Source organism: Lagopus muta, chromosome 7, assembly GCF_023343835.1.
Source record: "Lagopus muta isolate bLagMut1 chromosome 7, bLagMut1 primary, whole genome shotgun sequence".
Lineage (NCBI taxonomy): Eukaryota > Metazoa > Chordata > Aves > Galliformes > Phasianidae > Lagopus > Lagopus muta.
The window spans coordinates 46,053,759-46,078,782 of NC_064439.1; the positions used below are offsets into that span (position 1 = coordinate 46,053,759).

The 25,024-nt window shown below is 43.1% G+C and overlaps 2 protein-coding genes across 3 annotated transcripts in view; one reads left to right on the forward strand and one right to left on the reverse strand.

The window, feature by feature from the left end:
- SEPTIN7 (septin 7) overlaps nucleotides 1-1,618 on the reverse strand; it is a 57,569-nt gene extending 55,951 nt beyond the window's left edge. For both annotated transcript variants that reach the window (XM_048950344.1, XM_048950343.1), the window contains exon 1: nucleotides 1,516-1,618. In XM_048950344.1, the coding sequence (XP_048806301.1) occupies nucleotides 1,516-1,525 (10 nt within the window). In that variant the 5' untranslated portion in view covers nucleotides 1,526-1,618. The remainder of the gene's footprint in view (nucleotides 1-1,515) is intronic.
- Nucleotides 1,524-18,924, forward strand: LOC125696469 (insulinoma-associated protein 1-like). Its single transcript, XM_048952194.1, has 4 exons — nucleotides 1,524-1,529; nucleotides 1,580-1,618; nucleotides 4,380-4,445; nucleotides 17,052-18,924. Exons 1-4 carry the CDS (start codon nucleotides 1,524-1,526, stop codon nucleotides 18,114-18,116), a joined length of 1,176 nt encoding a protein of 391 aa, XP_048808151.1. The 3' UTR covers nucleotides 18,117-18,924.
- The last annotated feature ends 6,100 nt before the right edge of the window (nucleotides 18,925-25,024 follow it).

Sequence of the window (25,024 nt, forward strand, 5' to 3'; positions counted from 1 at the left end):
CACTCAAATTTAGAAACCTACTGACGATTCCCTGAGTAAGCATGCAGAAAATGGAACAGATTTGTTCACAAATGAAATTAAGTTTTAGCACTATACACAAAAACACTGCTAAACATAGAAGTAGTAACAAAATTTTCTAGTCAAGATCATCTTTTCCATCAACTCTTCTTCTCAAAAGACATTTTCTACAGTTTCCCTAAATGCAACTGCATTAGGCTAAACTACAGACAAAAGTAAGACCACAAATTTAAATTCACTCACTTCCTGTAGTTCTAATATATGTCATTATTTGTGCTTTAAGTGACTTGATTCTTGCAAGATTGAAACAACGAAGAGCAAACTGTAGCCCATTTTGGCTTCAACTTGAGGACAGTTTAAGTCCTCAAGTCCTTGTGTCATTGAGTTTTTCCTTCCCATTCACCAAGAGCAGAAAACCATATTTTATTCAAAACAGTAGATTTCTGTAAGAAATGAATTCTGTAATTGGATGCTAGATTACAAAGGGACTTCTAGTTCCAAAATAATTCAAAAAAGAAAAAAACCTCAAATTTTATAACGTTCACTTTGTAATCAATAGGAAATAACTGAACTACAAGTATTCACCAATTTGACCTTGGTTTCTAACTTAGTCAACAGTACTTTTATGTAACATGTACATGAATACTGCACAGCATGTCCATTGTACTGATGACAAAACAAAGCATTAAAGCTATCCAAATTACAAAAGACAAAGGCAGGCATCAAGAAAGAGACAGATGGCTATTACAAAATTATTTTGTGTTGTTTTGACCATTAGCATGACAAAATGGAATTACATAACCAGTACATATGCTTCAGTACCAAACTGTAATCACGATCTACTACCACACTAATACTCAAATGAGAATAAAAGGGAAATCAGATGTCCTATCAAAGCAGATAACAACAGGGATGATCACTGCCACCTAAATGAACTATTATGTCCATTTTTCATCCATACCAACTACAGTTTCAAATTGCCTGTAGTCCATAGGGAACCCACTGTTTACATTTGGTTTTCATTGCAACCATACAAACTAGAAAGGTTTGTTTAAATTAAAGCTTGGATTTTGTACCACAGTTTTGTGGCCACAGAAATGTAGAATGCATTGGATATGGTCAAACGGCAGGACCTAACTGCACTGGGATTCCAGATCCTCATGCTGCATTCAGGGTTGTAAAAGCAGTTCCATTTTTATTCAGATGAAAATGTGAGCTCAAATCCCTTCTATTCTGTGATACTTGCAAGTCATCTTTTGGACAAGACCCACATCAGCCTTTTTTTTTTTAATTGCATAAACTGCAGAGTTCTTATTCTTTGTTCTCTTCCTTATCTACCTGCATAAGACATGTTCTTTCCAAACACTCTAGATCTAACAGTCAAGAAGACAAAGATGCTTGTTTTCTCAAAGACCATGCAAAATAAAACTCAACATGATAATGTGTTAGAACTATGTCAATATCCAGCAATTCCTACTCAGTGAATAAGAAACTTACCTACTACCATGAGCGTGAACTCAAATCCTCTCTTCACGGACTTCCGGTAAACTTGATTTGGAAGATTTGCAAACCCCACATATCCTTCAAGGTTCTTCTGTTGCTAAGACAAGAGACATTCACAAGTGTAAGAAGCTCCCAACTACTTAGTGGGATTGTATTTTCTTAGAACCCAAAGAGGCAATGCCTATCCTACCTCTCAACATCCTGACCTGCATACAAAGACACTGCAGTGTACTGCACCAATACCCAGCAGTCTTGCACAGAAAGCAAGCTGTGTTAGCACTGTGACTGTGCAAGCACAACAGTGTGCAAGTACAAACATCAAAAACTTTGTTCCAAAACTCATTTAAAACACAGGCAAGTTGTAGGAGCGTATTCTTGTGAGTCTTGGTGGTACTGCCCCAATATTTCTGGGACTAACTTGATGCACTCCTGTTCTGCATCACACATCCCTTTGTGGTCAATCTATGCCCAGTGTTTGCAAATGCAGCACACGTTACAACAACCCTTCACAGATGTAAAACTTCAGTTGCCCTTTACTGTGAAAAACTCATTCATAATATTGCCCTACTACGAAAAGAGATGAGAATTTTGGATGCTAGCCATTATTCTTTCTCACCACAAAAATGAAAATGTTGGAGGTATTTAAAATGCTGCTCCCTCACTGTCCTAGAGCTGGTAATCCTGCAGACATCAGCCATGTTACTTTCAAACCATTCTTCTAGCAGAATCCTAGAAATGTGTTTGATGATGAAACTGGTCTGAGGATCTTATGAGACACAACAGTTTAGCTCTCTTTTACAGAAAAGGCAAAAACACTTTTGACACTTCTTCTACTGAAAGCAACACCAGATACTGTTTTATATGCAACAGTGGCTTTAAAACAGTAGATTATGTCCAACCAAAGATGACAGAACGTGACTTGATGTTGCCTCACTTTCACAGTTTAAGAGTTACAAGCATCCAGAGTTGAAGCACCGTGTGCCAATTTGAATTCCCCTCTCCAAGACAAACTTCAATAGGACAGAGAGATTCTATGGAAACCCACACACAAATCTGTTCTACTACAGGCACTACTGCCTTAGACCTTGACTGTACGGGAAGGAGTCTGGTTGATTTAAATTCTACATTAAATTCTACAAACAATTTGTGTTTGTTTGGATGCTTTTTCTAAATACTGAAATAAACAGGAAAAAAACCAACATGTTCACAGCAGTAAGTCCTACACTTCAAAAGGAAATGTTTTTTAATTAAAGCAAGCATTCCTTGCAGGTATAGAAAAATGCTATCCTTTTTCAATGCACACAATGCCCTAAGAACTAGCTTATTTGCAATCCCAAGGCACTAGTCAATTAATTAATTTTACTTAAATTGTCAGTTTAAACTGACATAACTGCTACCTCCATTCAGCAGAGAAATCACTACTCCCCATGAATGCCACATCACTGTAACACAAACTCAGTGATGGCACCAGTGTAAGTAAATCCGAACAGGCTGAATTTAGCAGAACTGCTTAGGAAAGATTTAATCCTAATACTAAATGCTTATCAGTTCTCATTTAGTGATAATACAATGCATTAATTGCCTTCCCATTTTTAAAAAGGCAGCATCTTTTAATTAATTCATACAGAACAGGAGAGGAATATTTAATGACAGCCTGCTAAAGCTGGGTATTGTAGCTTCAAGTTCAAACACACACAGGAACAGATGTTTGTACTCCAAATGTGTGATTTTTGCCTTTTGTCATCAAGAAATTCTAAGAAATTCTATTCTGCTTTTTGTTTCATTTCAGTCTCAAGGCTCATCTGAAAAGTTTTAGAAGATTTGAGTTCTTTATTTTTTTTTTTTAATTAATTCAAAGACTGTTTGACTTTTCTAATCACCACAACACGTGAGAAATATAATCAGCTACACTCCAACAAGCTAAACAGGAGCCAATGCTTCAGAGACAGTAACTCTCACTGAGTTGGATGTTCTTTAAGTTATGAAAAAGTTCCTCAACAGGGCAGGTCCTTAACAACTATTAAATATATGTAATTGCTATTTATCCCACAAGACATAAAATGCCTAATCATATTCAGACACTCCTTACAGTTCTGCTTGTCAATTTGCACATACATTTTAATGTAAGCCATTCTTACCAGAAACTATTCTTAAGCAAAAGAAATAACTTTTGCTTTGATTACATTATTCTTATTTCCTTTCCTTCTCCTTTACAAAGAGTTGCACAATTGGAATGGTATTACTGCTAAGAACTTTAAGAAATCTGAAAATGAAATGCCAAACAAGACTAGACAGCAACTTTCAGCTTGTCTGCTCTGTTAAGCTGATGTATAATGTTTACATTCACAATCTGTTTTAATTCAAACAAAATAGAGATGTCACTAAACAAAAGGATGTATGAAGTGTCAAATCTGAATGCCATGTTTGACTCAAGGACTTATATTCCATCAACAGGAAAGAGCCTTTGTAAAAACCAAAATCAGTTGTCAAATTCCAGTTTCTGGAAAGCCAACATCAACTGAAATTGGCACTTTCACTGTACTGACTTGGAAAAGATCTGATTTGTTCATACACCTTCTACTTCTAAAAACAGCAAAAAATAGGAGGAATCAATTTGCTTAAGCTCCTCCAACAACTTTTAAAATAAATTATTACTTTTGCTGTGGTTGTTGAAGCATTACATCCCACAGCATGGATCATCGTGCAGGGCAACACTTCATGTCTCCAACACTTACCAGAGGGTCTCCTTAGCTTTCATCCCTTCCTGACTTTCACCCAGCTCAGTTCAATTCACTTACTAAAGCCATTTACTCTGTTTCACAAAAGTTGTAATGTGTCTTTACCAAAGTAATACTTACAGCTACTTTGTGAACAACACATTTCCATCATTTCCAGTGTTGAAGACATTGATAGAACACATCCAACAGTAGATCGGTGGAAGAATGAATTTGAGCCATTGCAGCAAGGAGCCCATGCAGGTACAGCAGCAATCCAGGAAGAGGAGCAGGTAGTGTGAAGAGAGAAAGAAAAAGAAAAAGTTACTTACATTTGATCAACAGAGTTCCTCACTACTCTTTCAATCTCGTATGCTTAGTGCACAGTGCTTCATAAAACAGTGATTTGGTCTGTTTTAAAGAGATGGCTTCATCTCACAGCAGTGAGCTCAACAACCTTCACACCATTTTCCAATACAAGCAGTTATTCAATAGTCCTCTTTATTCTAGTTGTGCAATGTGCTTTCAATTATCAGATGCTATGTGAACCCACAACAGACTCAAGGGCATTTGTTTTCTTCATAGGTGCACACCACAACACATAACCCCACTTCACCATGCTATCACATATTACTTTTTAAGAGGGGAAAAGGTACAAAGACCAAAGCCATCATCACCATAAATATCTCTGAGGGTTTTGTATTTCTATAAAATTTCCACATTTACTGAAGAGCATCAATTCACTTCTGAGTATTAATGCAAACTGTGACATTGGTTGAACAGACGGAAAATAAAGAACAAAATTAGGGTGCAGAAGTTAAGTGTTTGCTCGGCATCGTTTATCTGTGGGTGACAAGAGATCCACACTAGCTCTCCAACAAAGCACTTAGAGTAACTATAACAACCATAAAAACCGTAACATAAATTCTCTTCACAAGTCTGGGTTTTGGGTTGTTTTTTTTTCCTCCACCACGCATCTTCCAGTGCTTGACAGTTCCATGATAACGATGCAAAAGAGAAGGACAAAAAATATCTTGTTATCATGTTTAAAGATTGCAATCACTGACGCTTCCAAGCCCTAACTTTCAATTTTTAACTATTTTCATACTCTCCGAGGCTCTGAGCCTATTTCCAGAAGATTGACACCATCATGGATACCAGCTCAGAGCAGCGCTGAGGTTCCCTGTCCCTTTTGCTATCTAGCAGGATGCGTGCCTTTGGCTTCTGCATTCCCCTCAGCCTATCAGCGCCCATAGCCACAAGATCTTCCTCTGATTGACTCCACATTGTTAAATGGAGGACTTTCCCATTTTGAAATTACCTCCCGTTAGTTAGCTGGCACTCCTGCGTCAGGAAACAGCCTTAATAACCCAACATACTTTAAGGAGAAGCAGCAGTTTCATGTTTCTGATCACCTCTGCAGCTCTTCTGCAACATTCCTTAACCTGTAATCTCCTAGAAAGACCAAGTGAGATCGATGTGCTATCCAAGGAAAAGTCACACATCTACACGGCCTCACCACGTGCCATCTCCCGTTCTCAGCTCCTTTACTTCCTCCCAACATGTCATTTGCTCTTTTGACCTCTGAGGACGGAGCTGATGCCTGTGGGGAATTGAACCACAGCCCCAGGCCTTTGCTCCTGGGCTGCAGCAGCTGTTCACAGCTCACTTCTGATCACACAGCAGAACAGCAGTTCCACCCATCTATCACTTTCCATTCCCCTACACTGCATTTAACGGCCACTTTTTAATCAAGTGACCGTTAGTATTCTTATGCAAGTCCTCACTGTTGTTCATCATCCCTGTCCTAACAGAGCACAAATGAAAGCAAGTCATATGAGAAATTATACTATTGGCCTTAGCTGACTTTTGATGCATCCACTTAGTGCACTCAATGTTATTTTAATAGAGGTTTGCCCCAAGCAAAATGTCAAAGCCCACATAAACCAGCAGCTGAGCGGGAGCTTTCAGATCCATCATCTGAAGCAGTGGATTAACAGCCAACAGCAAGCTGCTCTAACTGTGCAGCTGATGAGAAGGAAGCAGTACCTTAGGAAGCTTTTTACAAACAACAATTTAAAAAGTCCTAATCTTTCTGTCATCTGCCAAGCCTGCCTATTGTCTCTGTGGTTGCCCACTCTCTGCAATTTACATCTCTATTTTGTGTTGATATCCAAGAAAAAAAATTTAAAAAAAAAGACAATCTTCAGAAATACAATCTGGGCCAAAAGATGGCTGGCATAAGGTCCACTACTTGATGAAGCACTGCACCCTCTTATCAAGGAGAGATGCAAGCCCAAGGTGAGCTAAAGCCATTTCTGCCTCTGCTGCGTGCAGCCTGGGAGCGTAGCTCAGCCTGCCTGCATGGTAAGCACAGCTGCTGGGCACTGCCAGTAACCAGCAGCCTGGCACAGGATGTTATGAAAAATCTCAAGGATTTATGACCTAACCCATCCAATGGCAAGTATTAATGAAGACAATTGGATAAAACAGGAAAGCAGTTTGACAGTGTCGGAAATCCTGATCTTTCCAATCAGTTTTTTCCATCAAAATGGGGCTTTGGAGCTTCCTACTCAAAGTTATTCTAAAAATAAGAAATGCCACTCGTCCTTCCCTGCTCTCCTTCTAGGACCTGCCATTTAAAAGTAACTTAGCAGCATCCCAGAAAACCTGAGAAATCCAACCACACTGAGAGGAACATCAGCACGGTTACTCACTGCAGGAGGCATGGGCCAGCAATGGCACTTACCAATGATGTAAACAGAAAGCAACATTTTTAACTCAATTCGCACATTTGGAGTGGGGGACACATTTCCAACATCTTTTCTAAATCGTGTATTTGCTGTGCAGTCAGTTTGCTCTTAAGAGGTACCTCGACATGGGCCAAGTTTCCCTTCTGCTTTGGAAGCTTCCATATCTTCTCACCTGCTCTGGTGGAACACTGCTTTCAATGAAGTTAAAGTAATCTCTCAAGAACTTCCATCTTAAATTCTGCATGCTCTCCAGCCACACACATTTCTATTTGTCTCTTATCACTGTGATTTTTTTTTATATTTTTTCATATATTTTAATAATTATACAGATTTCTAGTTTTATACAGAAAGACCATTCTACAAAACACATTAGGGACTTCCTCTATTTCCTTTACTATACTCAACATGGAAACTTTATAAAAGTAAATAAAATCATCCTTTGCAACACTGTTAGTTGCTTAAAGTCTCCACATCAGTTCCTCAAAGTCTTGAAGCCTATGGGAAGGCCTAGGAGTTGCTTTACATCAAGATCCCTAAAAGCTTGCCACAGGTTGATAAAGCCTACATTTCTTCCAGCCTTCATAAAACATACAGCCAATACATACCCCTACCTTACCTTGCCTTGCCACATCTCAGAGGCCAACACTAAGAGCTGTTCTTGGAACAAAAGCTGTGTAGCACTACTTAGGGCAGTGATGCTGCTAGGTGCCTACAGCACTTGTTCTTTTCTGTGTTTGTTTGTTGTTTGTTTGTTTCTTTTACACAATAGAGAGTACCTTCACTTTGCTTTTACAAACTAAGATATACTCTCCCTACTTTTAAAACAAATGCTGAATCTAAAAAGCCAGGGAAAAGGAGGGGGAAGAAGGAAACTCATCAGCTACAATTGCAAACCTAAACTTAAGCTGACTATCTACAAACTTGTTTTTCCTTTCAGTACTAAAATAAACACCTGCTGAATCAGTAACACCTGCCATAATCTGTACAGCAGAAATCTAGTGCAGATGGACACGCAATTGGCTCCTCTAGTCCCTCAAGTAGGCATCACCTGCAGATAGAAGACATCTTATTTAGTAAGAGTACTTGGCTTGCAAGTGTGAACTTGTGGTCTTGCCTGTATTAGAAGGAATTAAAACTCCTCAAGAAGGACGCAGAAGAGAAACTCCTTTCAATGGGTGAGTGCTATTAAGAAGCCAGGATCTCTTCAGTCTCTAGGAGCAAGCTGATTAAGTCAATAATCAATAACTTCAACCACTGACCAGTGACTGCTGATGCAATTCAAACTGTTCCTCAAAACCTCATGGGGCGCAGTCAGAGCCAGCACCAGTGAAGCTGGCTGGCTGTAGGCTCTCTCTTTTCCTGTGCTATCATTACAATCACCTGCTTTATTAACAGCATTAAACACATGCGAGTCCTAAGAGTAAAAGGATTCTGCAATGCAAAACATCACAAGAGTAGACAGCACAACCCATCCATTGAGCTTCAGGCAACGTGGAAAGGTGGAAAACCTCAAAGAAAAGCAAAACGGATCTAACAAGGACACTAAGAAAGCTTAATTCATCTAATTAAATATATGTGTGTGTGCATAGTTATAATTGAACAAAAAAAAATAAAGCCAGCCATCAGGCAGACAACTATAGGATGCAACGCAGAAGGCAAGGAAACTTGCACAGAGGAGCCAAGGAGCCAGAGGAGCTGGCATCAGAACAGCTGCACACTGAACACCCTCCACACAGTATGGGGGTTATCTACCACCATTTCTGACCTTCTCCTCCTCAGTTTTGCTGTCACTTAATGTTTATTCTTTCCCAGGCCTTGAAGATCAAAGATGCAAAGGTAGAATGCTCAGTAAAATGCTATGAATGATTCTTCTATATAAAACCTCCCTGGAAGAAAAAAAAAAAAGAAACTAAACAAAGAGAATGATCTGCATTTGGTTTCATAAATGTCACTTTGTCTCTTAAGTTTCCCAAAGAGATGTAAAACAAAAAAAAAAGAATCAAACAGACAAACAAGGTGGTGGGAACTTCCTGGCAGTTTTACCTCACGCTGCTCTTATCTCTCATCTCCTGTGAAGCCAATTACGCTCAGCGTTTGAGAAGAGCCATCTTCAAGGAAACAAACCAGTCACTGCAGTTACTGCCTCACTTGGGAGACCACTTTAGGAGTCTCACTTTGCTATGGAAACTTTGGAGAAGGAGCAACAAGGCACAGTAACAGTTAGGAAATACATGGAATCGTTCTGCTGCAATGTATCAAGTTTGTTCCTTTGCTATATACTCCCAGTCTGAAGTCTCTGTTGAACATGCTAGCAAACCTGAAGGAACTGAGATCACATGTTCTGCCAGGATCCGCACACAGAGCAGTCAGTGACACAGGGACTCAGGTGATGCTAGATCACAGTTCATAGACTTTACTCTATAAAAGCAAACACTGATTGCCTCATTCTCCTACCCCAAATCTCAGGGCAAAGCAGGGCCAACAGCCAGAGCACGTTACATCTGCCCCAACACAGAAAGGGAATTCCTGCAACCGGACTGACAGCATTACAACAAAGGTGCTTAGAAAAAGATACTTGCAAACATACTTTGTGCCCACCTCTTTTCTATGCCTCCAATTCACAGTCGAGACCATTTGGCTCATGGGGAAGCTGCAAGGTTGACAAGGCAAGGAATAGCAGCCCCCTGCACTACGTGTGCAACAATACCAGCCTGTCTACTTGAATTCCTGGAGCGTGCAGCTGCAGGAGAGCTGCTGAGTTAGCTCACTGTTGCAGCAATGCTCCAGAACCTTCACACACCGCAGTGCCCCCAAAACCCCGAGAGAAATCACAGCGTGTCACCTCTGGTGTTTCTGTTAACACCAGGAATTCTCATTTAAAGTAACTAAGAGGAAGGGCTTTTACCATACATTTCTACATGGTGGATGCAACTTGTTCCCATATGGAAGCCATCTGTTCTTCTGAATATTCTTTTATTTTCCCCTGCGCTGATTTCTATACCGAATGCCTCAAGTTCTGACTTGCAGAAGGCCTGTGGGCTTCACCACGACAGACACTTGGAGCTAAAGCTTTCTGAAACATGTCCTTGTCACTCATCTTTCAGGCTTTATTCCTTTCTTGCGCTGCAGCAAAACAGCATTCCAGACCAGTGAGACCTGAGAGTTCTGAAAGCAATGGACCCTTTTGTCTCAGACAAGTGATTTCTTCGGAAAAATTAACATGAGAGGGTATCTCACCATTAACAAGATGCTAACTCAGGAAGCTCTTAAATCACTAGTATTTAGAGGGGTTTATTTTTTAAACTATTTCCACACTGCCTAAGAAGTTCTGTATTTATAATGGAGACCTAAGAGATCAAAACAAGTGGGTGCTACTTTAAAGAATGATGGCAATTCAGAGATAGGGTCCATGTGCTAAGTTCAGATGTTACAAGATTTGAGACACGGGAGGCTGTCAGCACTGTTCTGAACCATCTATTTTTGAAGCTGCAGAGATACCACAGGAAGATAGCCTCCATTGCTAATGACTGTGTAAGAAAGACTGTCCTCGACATCTCACACTACTGCAACCCTCGGGGGAGCAATCTGACACAAAGAGTGGCCCACACTGATAACATTACATCTCATCATTCTCAGATTATTACAATATATATTAATTGGTATATTACAGGTGAATGGTAATTATAAGTAAGCAGCTAGAAACCCAAAGTTTTGCTTTCACTCATTCCACGTCAAGGAACATATTTTCAACTCGGCTCTCACCGTGTGCATTTCTCAAACCATCTGATGGCTCCTGGGCCACCAGCAGCCTGCTTCCTTCAGGTACAAAGCTGAAGACTGCACAGACTAAAGCCACAGCTCTGTTCTGGGAATCAACACCACCAAATCTGCTGGTTTCTCAACTTCCCAACTGCCTGAACTCGTGGCATTAGTAACAAAGCTGGCTGTGAAGACTGCACATTACACAGCCCAATACTATACCAACAGACAGCTGTGCTGCACCATTAGCAATACTCTACAGCCAAGATCCACCACTAGGAACACAATTCAACTGAACAAGACACCCAGGATCATTTTTACCACCCGCGGAGAATTGAACGTATTGGAAGAGTCACCTTGAGCAAAGGCTCTTTCAAAGTCTTCTCCAAAAATCAATTCCTGCATCCATCTGGACAAACAAAACATCAGTTTCCCTTCCCTGCATTACCAAGCCTTAACACTCACACAGCATTAATTTGATACACATAAAGTACAGATACAATCTTGAATTTGATACACATAAAGTACCAATACAATCTTGAATTTACTCACTGAAAACAGCAACTGCTCAAGGATCCAGAATACAACAACTCTTGAGGACCTTTTATGGATGCCCTGTTAAACACCTAAAGGGAACAAACACCAACCAGCTTGATAACAAAACTTAGAACTGCTCGTAAGGAACAACTGTTTATAGGATGGAGGCTCAACATCTCCACCTTCTCCCCCCTTCAAGGATCTATTCTGTTTTGTACTTGTAGCATTTTAAGACATTCTTCCTTCAACTGATTTAAAAGCAGCATCCCCTATGATGTCCAAAGTCCTTATCCTCACAACATATAAAGAAGGACCAGACAACCACATCCTCTAGCTTTGGCCCCGGTCTCTTAAAGTGCTGCCTGCTGTTACTTACAAACTGCAGGGTCCTTCTGCTGCTCTTGCAGGTTTTCAGACGTCCACAGAATTGCAAATCAGAGCACCAAAGTCAATACTTGGCAGAGCTGAACAGTAGAGATGACCGTGAGCTCCAGTAAATAGTGCTGCAGCAGCGTGAAAGCTACTCCTTCCTGAAAGTTCTCATTGAAATACGTGCTAAAAGAATTAAAAAAGAAGGCAACAGAATGTCTCCCCTTTGCCTGCGATCAAGAGATTACTCTGACCTTAATTTCACACCATCTGGCAATGCCTTCCAACAGGAAGTTAATCTTGAACCTCTTGGTTTATTAGTATACCTTTACTAACTGCAATTAGGAAGCTTTTTGTTCTTCCAGAGGCAGGGAGAGAAATAAGGAAATAAAAAGATGGTTTTCTTGGACTCACCCTACTTCAGAAATTCTCACTGCCCCAAACTTGAAACCACTCAATTACACTTAAGCCAGCAATCCAGAAGTCAAATTCTGAGTCATAAACTCCAAGTTTTGCATTCTTGTTTGGAAAAAAAAAAAAACACAAAAAACTACAGGGAACATTGGCAAGATCGTACAATGAGAAAAATCTCTGCTGCCAGAAAGCTTCCAGAAAAATTACATTTCTCCAGCAGCAGCTGCTAATACCTCCAACCACTGCTTTTGACAACACGACTATTAATGCCAGTTCCTTACTTTAGTTCAGATATCAGCACAGTAGAACCTGGTCAGGACTGCAAGGCCCACTGCACTGCAATATTCTCTGCACTCACCATCAGTCAGGGCCTCTGCTTTGCGCATTGCTCAAGACAGCCCTAACGCTAGTGATACACCATGATACTGCCATCACTTCTGCACCCCTACAATACCAGTTTCAGGGAGCTCAACTGATAGGAAACCAAAAACACCAAACAGGCAATGCCTATAAGCCCGACTCCATGAATGGTTACTAGGCACTGCTGCACGGGCAGGGAAAGCAGCCCAATTGCTTCCCTTCAAACCACTGCCAAGAGATTTGATTAGCAACTGTACCACCAGGGTGAGCTTAGGCTTCCCTCCTGTGAGCCTGGTAATTATTCAGCTAGGGAACAAAGCCAGATCAGCTCAGATATCTAACCAAAAACTACCCCACACTACGGTAAGGTTAACTGCCACTTGCAACTGCAAGCTCATCCAGTCATACCAATTACATGAGCAGCAGAGGTAACACAAAGTACAAGAGACAAATACACAATCAGGAAAGTTTTTTTCAGTTGCAGTCCAGTTACACAAGTGTAAGGTGTGGAATCTCATGATAAAAGCATCTAACAAAGGGAACTAAAGGGAAAGACCACCAGCAATGCTAAAGAGAACAAGGCCTGTAAAGAGAACAAGTATCTAGCTTGCACTTCTCTCTTTCTAGTCATTGCTCCTACCACACTTTGCCCCAGAGCACCCCCAAAACAGTCAAAAGCTCAGTCAGTCTCATTCAATAGAATGTGATTCTACACAGTGTCATTCCTTGGTCTTTTTTTGTGGTCAAATGAGAGAAGTCAGATTTATTTTTTTGTTTCTTCAGATCTCTCATCTTTCATGATTACAATGCAACTTTTCTATTTAGAAAACTCTTCCAAAAATGTTGACACTAAAATATGCTCCATCTTAATATTGATCCTCCTAAAGCTACAGGGGTCAAAGGAAAGAGAAATCTCCTTATGTTTTAAACTTTCCTCCCCCCTGCCTTTAAGTCCCAGCTTCTTTGCTACTCAGATGAAGAAACAAGAACACACAACATATCAGTTTGAAACAGACAGAAAGCGACTAAGATCCTACATCTTGAGGGGTGATTGCCACCACTGGGTAAGAACTGATTTTTTATGTATCCTATGCTACTGACAACTAACCAAATCACCATTCAGTTATACTCAGAAGCTAACAAGCTTTTGCAACACCCTCACTGTTATTGTTCTGCAATGTTGCTTCCAAAATAATTTGCAATTGCATTTTTAACAGCTTTTTTTTTTTTTTTAAATCATTTTTACCATTTTAATTTATGGAAATGTGGCCTAAAAATGGCTGTACAGAAAGCAGTTTGTAAATAAGATGGAGCCACTAAGGCACAATTCCTGAAGGCCAGTGATGCAACGCCCTGCCGTGTGAGGTCAGGTGGGCACACAGCCTGGGATGGCAGGAAGGCACGCTGCTCATGCACAGAAAGCAGAGCAAGTGAGTGGTTTCTGTGGGAAGGAGATCCAGGATGCATATCAGAACAAGGGCCAGCCAGGCACAAGTTTTATCTACCTCTAGCACAGACTCCGCCAGCGGACAGTGCACACAAACTGTCTTTTATGACGCTTATGAGCCTGGTGGTTACAATTCCATTGTTAACACAAGGAATGTCATAATGTTACAGCATATAGCATCTTAACAGCCACATTCAATCAAGGCAACGAATCTCTGGTTTTGCAGAGCAGCTGACAGGATTCTTCACTACTAAGAAAGCCAGAAGAGCTGCTTGATGACGTTAGGGAGCTATCATGATGCCACGATTAAACTCAGGGGCAAGAAAGAAGTCTAATTTGACTCACCACTGACATTTGCAGAACTGCCCCTGACAAGGTGAGCAGGAAGGTATTGGTTTCTGTGAGCCAAGTTTCCAGCTCTTGCTGTTGAGAAACCTCCCCATTCCTCCTGTGTCACCATCCCCACCTCTGCAATACATCTTGTAAACATCAGCTCAAGGCTTGCAGCCCTCTGTAAGGACAGCTTGTGTCCGCCTAGAGATTAACACTACCCTGAATTTGAATTACTAACTTAAATGAGACTTAACTAAACTACTTAAATGGTGACCAAATGCCATTCTAATTACAGTGAACACATTTGCAATTAACTGCTTCATTTCAGGAGCAAGAAAACCAACCCAGAGCAAACAGAACATCACTCATACATACCCACTCCTGGTCTAGACAGGTTAAGTGAACAGTCTGGCAACATGTTAATGCTGAAGATGAACCTCACAACACAGCTCTGAGAAGAAGCCTCTCTCCTACGCCCTCTCCAAGGTACATTTTTCATCGCTGACTGTGCTTAAAATGTGGTTTGGATCTTTAGCTGTTTTGTTTTATAACTATTTGTTGTCTTAATGCACACATTAAGGTGGCACTGAAAACAAGAACAACAAAGCACTGAGGAACTTTCTGAAAACTAAATAGTTTAAGGAGTACAAGCAGCCTGGCCCACTGACAGAGAGCAAGGAAGATAGCTACCAGTTAAGGAAAAAAGGAAAGAGAACTGCTGTCTGTGTTTAGACACACTTCTCATGAAAAACAAAACAAAGCAAAATCTATTGTGCTTTTGCTACCAAGAATTCTAAATCTGATCCTTTATCTCTGCTTAAGACAAACAACGATCCCTTACCCATACACACAGACAATTGTTTGTCATATTGAGTATACATCCACAGCTCCATTTGAGCTGTGACAAGTCACTTGTCCTTGTGGGTCAACCGAAGGAAATGCTCCGAGTTATTATCAACACACACACTGCTACTGCTTCAGTACATCTCCTTCAATTTCACTACAACTACGGAGTGAGCCTTTCTCCACAGCAGCAATCAGTGAGGAGCAGGGGATGCTCCTGCATTTCCATTCCAATTTCTACACAGACCATGCAGTTATCAACCCTTAGAGCAATGTCTTTGAAAACTGCCCTCTTAAGGAAATATTCTAGTTATCGGTCCCTGCTGTTCACACGCCAGCTACAAGAAAAAATATCTGCCATCTGACACCAGAAGGAAATTATATTTCTATGTTCACCAGACAGAGCTGCTGGTAATCTCACAGAACGCGGCAAGCACTGCAAACTAAGCCACCATCAAATGGAAGATGTCTGATGCTACACAGAACTGCTTTTTCTCAAGCTTGGCAACCTTTCAGCCGGTAAGGTGGTGTTATTTTGACTGAAAGTCAGAAATTAAGTACTTGAAGGGAACTGATCAGTAGGAAGCAGAGTGACTTTTTACACCGCCTGATAGGGATAGGACAAGGGGGAATGGATTTAAACTATAAGAGGAGAGACTTAGGCTAGATGTTAGGAAAAACATTTCACTTGGGAGGGTGGTGAGGCGCTGGCACAGAGAAGCTGTGGATGCCTCATCTCTGGAGCTGTTCAAGGCCAGCTTGGATGGGGCCCCGGGCAGCCTGATCTAGTGGGTACTAATCCTGCCCACTGCAGATGGGTTGGAAACAAATGATCCCTCCAAAGAAAGCCATTCTAGGGATCTACGATAACACTGAAAAGATGCTGCTACCAAAAAAAAATAAAAAATAAAAAAAAAACCCACACCAAACCTGCATGAGAAGGCATGGTCTGCCTTACAGGTAAGATCTGAAGCTATGACCCATTAACTCTCCGGGGAGCTGAGGCTGCACACACTCAAGCTGATTTTCTTTTGGTCTCAATATTAATACCGATGGTATTTCTGCACGTGGAAACATGTGCAAGCCAGCATGGAGCAAAGAGGGATCCCTTTGACCGTCCAAGCAGACTCTCCTGACAACCTCCTGCTACCCGCGTTTCGTCAGCAGGAGGTGGCACAACAACTGCGTGCAGAAGATTCTTGAACGCCGCCGTGCCACAGAATCACATCTGTACCCAACCGGTCCTTCGGAAGCCGAGAGCACCGCGTCGAAACGAGCAGGGCCGCCTTCCCCAGGCCTCCCGCTCCCACCGCCACGGAGCGGGGCGGCGTTACGGGGGAGACCCGGCGGGCTCCGGAGGCCTCGCACAGCCCGAGCCTCAGCGGGAGGGCGGCCGTACGGAGCCGAGAGGCAGCGGGAGCCGGGCAGCGCGAGGGGAAGCGGCGGGCAGCGGTCTCGTCCCGCGCATCCGTCCGCATGCGGCCCTTCCTCTTCTTCTCCTTCCTCCTCCTCGCGGCGAGGCGGTATCGGTCCCACCCGCTCCTCTCCTGCATATTTCAGCGCTGCTTTAATTCCTGCAGCGAATTCCTCCCTCCCAAATTTGGGCGCAAAAGGAGAAAAGGGGAGGAGGGACGCGGGGAGGGTGGGTAGAGAGGAGGGAAGAGAAAAAAAAAAAAAAAGAGAGAGAGAAAAAAAGAAAAAGAAAAAAGAAAAAAGCGAGATAGAAAAGAGCGAGCAGCAGCTCTCCGGCATTTTCGCTTTCTCGCGCAGCCCCATTAATACATTATACAATTTCGGCCGGGCAGGAAGTGAGCGCGTGGAGGAGGGGAGCGCGGGCGGCGGCGCGGGGCCGAAGCCAGTTCCGAGGCGGCGGCGGAGGGCGGGGGGCGCCGGGCCGGGGGCCCCGCGGTGGGGCCGCTCCACACCGCTCCGCTCCGCTGCCGGCCGCCCGCCGCCTCGCGCTGTCACGGCCCGCGCCTCGGCCCCGGGCTGGAGACTCACCCATGGCGCCGGCGGTGCGCTGCAGGCGCTGGGCTGCGGCTCGCTGCCCTCCCTCCGCCGCGGCGGCGCGGACCGAGCTGCCCCCTCCTCCTCCTCCTCTTCCTCCTCCTCCTACTCCTCCGCCGCTACCGCCGCCGCGGCGCGCCTCTGCCCCGCCGCCTCTCCAACGCCCTCTGCGCCGATCCCGCCGAGGGGCCGCGGCTCTTCCACACGGCGCCTACGCGCGCAGGCGGCCGGACGCGCTTAACGGCTCGGCTCCGCGCTCCCGGCGCCGCCTCCTCCGTCCCTCGCCGCCGCCTCGCACGCCCGCTCGCACGGCCCCTGCCCGCCTCTCCCGACGCGCAGCGCCGGCGGCTTCCGGCTCGGCCCCTCGGCTCGGCGCGGGACTTCGCAGGGCACTCGCTGCCTCTCCCCACGTCTCTTTCCTCGCCCCCGCCTCTCGCGGCGCGAGGTTCGGCTGCTATTTCCTCCCCGCCCGCCCCCTCTTCGCCGCGTCCCGTGTCAGAGAAAAAAGGTCCGCTCGGCGGCCATTTTGGAACCGGGCACGCGCCGGAACGCCAAAGCCGCATCGGCGGGCCGCGGGATTTGCCCGCAACAAAGATGGGTGGCGGCTTCGACGGGTCGGGCGGGACGGCTACGGCTCCCCTCCTTTTTGTGGAACGCCGTCACCCCAAGCGCGGATTGCGGATCCCGCCGGGCGCTGAGGAGAGGCGGGCGGAAGAGCGGTACCCGGAGCTGCTCCTCGGGCACGTCCGTCTCCCCGCCGCACCGTCGCGAGGAGTCCTGCCGACACCGGCCGAGGAGAGGGCTGGAAGCGGGCTCTCCCCTCCTCGCAATAAAGCCCGCAGTCCCGTTCACGGCTCGCAACTCGCGGCGCTGCCGCCTCCCTCCCCTCGCACGGGCGGGCACGGCCGCTTCCCGGCTCGGGAAGAAGGGCGGGTGGCCTCGCAACGGCCGCGCTGCACTTCAGACCGGGGCTCCTGGTCGCCACCGAGGGTTCCGCCTTCCCGATGTAAAAAGGGGGATTTTTGTGAGGCAAGCGTGAGCTCTGGTCGCCGAAACTGAAGTGAAAGAGCTGCTAAATCATCTCTTCCGCCGCCGGGACCCGTCAATAGGTCCAAAGTCTGCCCTTCTGGCCAACGGCGGGGGGATGCAGTGAAAAGTTATTAAAACGTACCGTTGGAAGATGCCACATAAAGCCCTTCCACGAGTGTTCCTACACCCTGTAAATCACACTGCTACGACAGCGCTCGGCTTAGTGTAGCCCTGGCACTCCAAATTGGTGCCTCTAAGTCCTGCCTCCGCCCCTAAGGAGCTCAGCTGTGGTGCTGGGAAAGGGGCACGGCAAAATAAGCAAAAAAGAATTACTTTTGCCCTTCCCATTCAACTGCAGACCTCGCTGTTGTGTTGTACTTTCATACCTGGGTCATCTCTTTGGAGCCATTTAAGCTCCTGGATGCTTTACGCCCTCACTGAGATGCTGGATACCTGTATTTATGATGTGTGATCTGAAACCTTACACCCCTTTTGTGTTTGGGATTTCTGAGCGTGGTCTCAAGGTTCCTTGGCTTTTCTTTCTCACAAGACATTGCATTTCTCAAGTAAAGTACTCAGCAAAAAAGGGAAACATGCTGAATTTGTTGTGTCTGTGATATATTTCATTTCTACTATTTTTAAGGGTACATTTTAAGAGGACGATGGGGTACTGGAAGGATGAAAGTAGGAAGTTCCATTTCAATAGCTGAAGTGGGCATGTTGTTAAAGCAGTGATTGAGTAGGTAGAGTCGCAGCAAGGCAGAAAAGAACAGCTATGAAGGGGCTAAGACAGTCCTTGGTTCTTTCTGATTCCCACCCAATTCTTTCTCATCTGTGCCTTACATGTGATATACAAATACTTTTCACAACAACACTGAAAACTGATCTTTTTCTTTCTGTTCTTTTTTCTTTTTTTTTTTCTTTTTTTTTTTATTCATAAAGGTATGCAGGCCAGCACAATGCGGTTCAGTGCTCTTTAAGAACTGGAAGTGTTACAATATTCTGTGGTACTTAGATGCCCAAGGGAAAGAGATTTTTATTATCATTGGTCACAGGACTGCCAAATGTTATCTCATAAATCTGTGTCTTTCACAATGCATGAGGTAAGAAATAACCCTTTTTTCATTCTGGTTGGTTTAGGTGGTAATGTCCATGGCCATGAGATAGGGCTAGTTGCTTTCGTGGTAATTTGAATACCAAAAAAGAGACACTTTACACCACAGAGGTTGTTCATTGAATGTATAGTATGGTCCCCACAACTCTCCCGTAAAAATACATTGTGGGAAAACAATCAGATGAGTAAGACTTGCTTTCTTTCTTGTAGTAAAGGCTTCAGATTGCCCGAAAAGGAATTGTCTTGGTCTTCAGATATGATGAGAAAATGGCCAAAGTAAGTAGCCGTTAAGGACAGCTTTGAAAAGGGAACTATAGCTTTTAAGGAGTTTTCTTTTAAGTATTATTTCATGGATTGATCACTGAAGAAAAAAAAAAAACAGCACAAAACAGTGAGCTTGCACTTTTGGAATCTATTCCAAAACTGGCACAGATTTAATGAGGAAGCAAGATGCACGCCAGTGGGTTTTATGTGAGGTTAATGTCCCGTTTTTCTGTGTTGTGAATAGCAGGGGGGTTCTCTTCTCATAACATAATTTACAGGGTTCAGGAGATTCTACAAAATTGTGTATATTTTGAGAATAAAGCAAATGCAAATGGATCCCCGAGGCTTAAATGATATCACATTCTGTGTAAAATACAGCAAATTGCACCTTTCACATCTCCATAGTGATCTGCTATTCTTCTTCTTCAAGAAGAGACTTCACTGCATCATCAGCAAACTTCAAGACTCTTTAGATTCTACAGGAATTGATACTTTTGAAAGAAAGTAAGATAGGATTTTTGGCTTCCTTTTGTGAAATCACCAAAACACTTGGCAAAGTTCAACACAGAGTGCTATCTGCCATAGAACCTGTTTGTGTCCTTGTCCTCAGACACAGATACAAAACCCACTCAGCTCATTTAAAAAATGCACTAACTCGTGTTGCCGCCGGGTTGGTTCCCAGCCAGCCTAGCCAGTTTTCATGCTTTCCTGCCAATAAGACATATGAAGACTGTTTGGTTTTATTAATGTGAGCAGGTGTGACTTGCTAGGTGAATTAGCTCCAGCACGGGTCGCGTTGAAAATTATGGTGCAGGTGCCCTGTTGACTTTCTCCTGCATGGAAACTCCAGTGCCTCCTGGGTTTGTAGGGTACACAGTGCATTTCCAGACTGAATCACACCTCTCAGTCAGCGCCACAGCCTATGCACCCCCCTTCTGAGCTCCTGTGCTAATGTAACAGATCTTTGCATACCAAGCAGTCGTTTGCCAAAATGAACCTGTTTCATTATACGTCCTGGTCCTAAACTCCGTTCCCATAAGCAGTTGACGTTGTGCAAGTAGTGATAATGCTGGGGATGCTTAGCAGCAAATAATGAGCACAGTCTTCTTCAAACCCATCTTTAAATCTCAGCTTTGCAGTAATGCCTTTCAAAATCTTGAACGCTCTTTGATCACTGCTTGTCACACTGACCAGTAAGGTCTCCTGGCCTTGTATTCTTGTTCCCTCTTTGACATCTGTTGCCCTTTACATTTGATGATTTTTGTATAAATACTGCCATTCTGCTTTGTTCCCTAGCACAAGAAACAGCCCACTACAATGGCAATACAAATACTAACAATAGCGTGAGGCATCTGGTGTCACGTCTGATTGGGCCCCGATGTTTTGTCCATCAGCCTCTTCCTATTTTGAGACATGCAAACTCAGTAGGACCACTTGTCCAGAATCAGGCCTGTATTTGTGTAGCTGTTCTGTATTCAGAGAAGGCTCTCATGAAACAGAAAGTCCTTGCAAACTCTCAAGCAGCACAATAATCAACTATCCCTACTATTGCTGTCATTGCCGTTATGACTGTTTTCTTTGACTGCTACCTATAACATTATTTAGGAACATGCAAATGAAGCAAATTAAAGTGTATCCCTTTTGATCCCCTTCTGAGGAGTCACCATTTTTTGACTAAAAAAATGCTCTGCAGCAGTAAGAAAAAGTTGTGTTCATCAGCAAATGCTCATACAATGCTGTAGAAGTTACAAACATAGGTTTCTATTAAACAGTTGCTATGACAAACAAACAAACAAACAAACAGCATCTCTTGTTTTGTAGTATGTTTACTGTATTGTCCTGGTATACATCCATTACTTCAATTATCTAAAGAAAGAGGCTTTGATAGATTTCCACGCAATGATGTGATCCTTGTGAGAGGCACACACATGCACTTATTGTTGAAGGTAGAAAATGGTTGCTTTGTGCAGTTATGGTTGTGTAGCTGGGAATATAGATCAGTAGAAGCAGAAAGGGAGCCTGATCATGTATTCATAATGATTACTTTGTTAAGTGAGTTGACATCCAACCTTGGTGGAAGTTTATCCAGTGCTCTGCAGCATTTTGTCTGGTGAACGACTTGTGGCTCAGGAAATACAGATTTCCAGTAATGTTAAACTATGTGAAAAATGCACCATACATTGTTTGCACGACATTTGGAGAAAGCAAGTCAGTGAACTGACAGATCGTGAGATGTATTTCTTACTTCAGAGAGTCAGAGCCTGCAGCAAATGCCCCTCTCCCCATCCACCCTTCCACAAGCAGGCAGGAGTGACTGCTCAGGAGGACCAGAAGCAACATCTGCAGTGCGTTCTGGTGGTTCCAGCTCTCTGTTTGTTTATTTGTTAATAAGTAAGCCCCACTGAGGTTGGGTAGGTCTTGGTAAATCCTTAAGAGACTTTCTGTATGCCCAGATGTGTAATCATTAATAGTGCCGTGGCCAGACCTATAAACTGTTGTGCCTGAGCAGAGTCTTGAGGGCATGAAGGGTCTGTGCACACTGACAGCTCCACACGAGCAGGGCCTATAGAAGGATCACCTTCCTGCCCATTTACATTAGCAAGCACTTCCTACTGTAGTGTGAGGCACTGCTGTCATTCCTTGTGTATCATACTAGGGAGGAAGCACTTGGACACTTAATGCAATGTGGCATTTCATTATATTTTTCTGACTCAAGGAAAGGAACTATGCTTTCTAGAATTAAAATAATTTTTTGAGCTTAGAATGGATTTCCTCTGCAAGGATGGATTTTTTTCCATTCTAGAAGTAAAACAGTGTAGAATAAAAGCAGATGAATTCTCTATATACAGTAGTCAGCTTTTTACATTATTCTCTTTACTACCATCTGAGTGTTGTTTCTGCAAAAAGTAAAGACTGGTTCTGATAAGAAAGTAGTACTGTGTACTTTGTGCTGCTGCTGTGCTTTGTATTTGCCAGCTGTACTCTTGATTAAAGGACATCTACTTCCCTCTAGGAATACTGAATCAGGATTTGTCCTTGCGAACAGCAGAGCAACAAGTTAGACTCGAGGTAATGGTACGCCAACTCAAGGACTGAGGTGCAGCTCACATCCGAGTTGAAGAACCAAAGCAGTGTGGTACCATTTGGTGGCATTTTAATCACTTTGCCGATTTGTTCCTTCTCATGTACCTGGGAAAGTGAGGCTCTGGCTTCTCTTGTGATTACTGGGCTAGCTCCAATATGGGGTCCTCTCTAGATCTGCCCTTGTTCTTCTTACCTACACGTGCCTTCACTCCCAGTTCCACCCTCTGGGGCTGCACCTGGCACTCGAATGAACCAAATAAGCAACGTGAATTGCTTATCACAACCATTGGGAGTGCAGCACTCCGCAGAGGGGAGGACCTGAACCTCCACACCTGTGTGATTTACCACAGTTACACAAGGAACTCCCTCCACGTAGTCAGACCATCCTTCGTGTTTGCTGAACACCTGCCTTGTACAAACAAAAGTGTTGATGCCTTGACATCCAAACATCTAGACTGCGCTCCCTGAAAGTCACTTTTCAGATATTCAGTTGCACTTTACAATTTCAGCCACTCAATGAACTTCTGATCTTTAGGTTCCAACCTAAAAACAGGTTTTGAAGCCTTTGGGCTAGAATCAAAATGAATGCAGTCTGTACAGTTCACTGCTTGGCTTTGTCTCCTGCTATTGCCAGAGGATGGCTTATTTGTACCTGTCTTTGGAGCTTTGCTGATAGTTTATCTACCAGCATTCTAAGCTGGACACACCTATGTATGTAGCTTCAGTTTATCCAGTATAGCTGCTCACTTCTCCCTTCCTGTAAAGAGTGATGTGAAACACTTAGCAACAAGTTAAAAGTAAAAACTATTTTTCAAAGCCATGTTAAGGATTGCTGCTTTTACACATGGGACTGACGTGTCCCATCAGTCTGCTGGGACTGATGGCAGTAGAAACTTTGTAGTTGGTTTTCAGGATTGCAGAATATTTACATCCCGCAGTCAAATCTGTTATCAGAGAACATCTTTCAAAACTGTTTTCTAAGAAAACAGCCAACAGCTAAAGTATGAATGTAAAGTGTGTAATTATTCAAAACATTACAGGTCAATCACTTAAATGATGAGCACATACTGCAGAAAAATTAAAAACTGAAATTTAAATCAAAGAAAACACTAAAACTCAATTCAGATTCCTTTTGCATATTTATGAACTGAATTGCATCATGCCAAACTTCTCTTTGACATAAGGAGAATGGCGCTCAGTGGTTCTGCTCTGATGACAAAGCAATACTTGAAACAGAAAATAGTTCTTAAAGAATCAGTTATTTGGACATTTGGGATTCATAATGGAAGATAATGGTCTTTTTGATGATGAATCCACTACATAAGCCAAGAATATTTCAAGAGCTTATTTCAGAGTAGATCCATTAGCATAACCTAGGACATATCCTTGGTATTCCAGGCAAGAAAAGTTATTGTATTGTTGTAATAACAAAGTTAGAGTGTCAGAGAGCTTTTGAAGTTATACTGTGCTTCATGCAGGCAGGCTTCAGACTTGGTTTCTTCAGTGTATATTTTATAAAGTAAAAGGCATCATCTGGGTTTGTGTAGAAAAAATAGGGTTGGGGTTATTAGCATCACATCACAGATCTGTTTTAAGTAACAGATATTTTCTTCCACTTCTGGATCACGGGGTCATTAAATGCCTTTCTCAGACTATCTGGCAGCATGGTCTCTTTCTACCCCAAATGCTCCTAGGCTCCTTGCTATCAGTTCTTCTTTCCTTTCCTTTTTTCCCCCAAACTGTCTAATGCAGTGCCCAGTGATCTGTCAAAGCTGTGGCTGAGTGTATATGAAGCACGCACTGTGATGAACTGATAGCCTTTTTTGATAGTTAGTTTTGTGCTCTACTGGGTGCGTGGCAACACCTCTGTTCTACAGTATGCTAAACAAAACTGCTCTTCTTTACAAACCTGGAATTCCTAGTTGCATTAACCCATGCTTTGTGTGCATTAGCGTTAGTATACTGAGGATGCCCATGCTCGTGTTCAGATATTACTTGTTTTCATCCAAGACACTGCAATAGAAATCATCTCTTTGTGACACTTCCTTACAGACTATGGCAGCATCTTCTCTATTTCCTTGAAATACCTAGCTGAGAAATTGAATGTTACTGCAAGTGGGTTCCGTTGTGTAGGCAGCAAATATTCCCCACGTTACCCTTCTTTACCAAGTGCTTTGACTACTTTCACTGCAGAAAGAATTGCAATATTGTTCTACTTGCAGTGTATGCAGCTCAGGTAGTTAGTGCTGTGTTGGCAATGAGGACCAAAAATTCAGTGTATTTAATTCTAGCTTGCAAGACAGTTATCTCCCATTTTATATCACTTTATTTCTTGGTGGTTTTGGAGTTTATTTTATTTATCTCAACTATTTAAAATGTCTGCAAATATCCCCATGGCAATGGAATTCGCTTGGCAGCAATATATAGTTACATGAATCATGACTAGACAGTAAATAAATGGTTTAAGGCATAACTG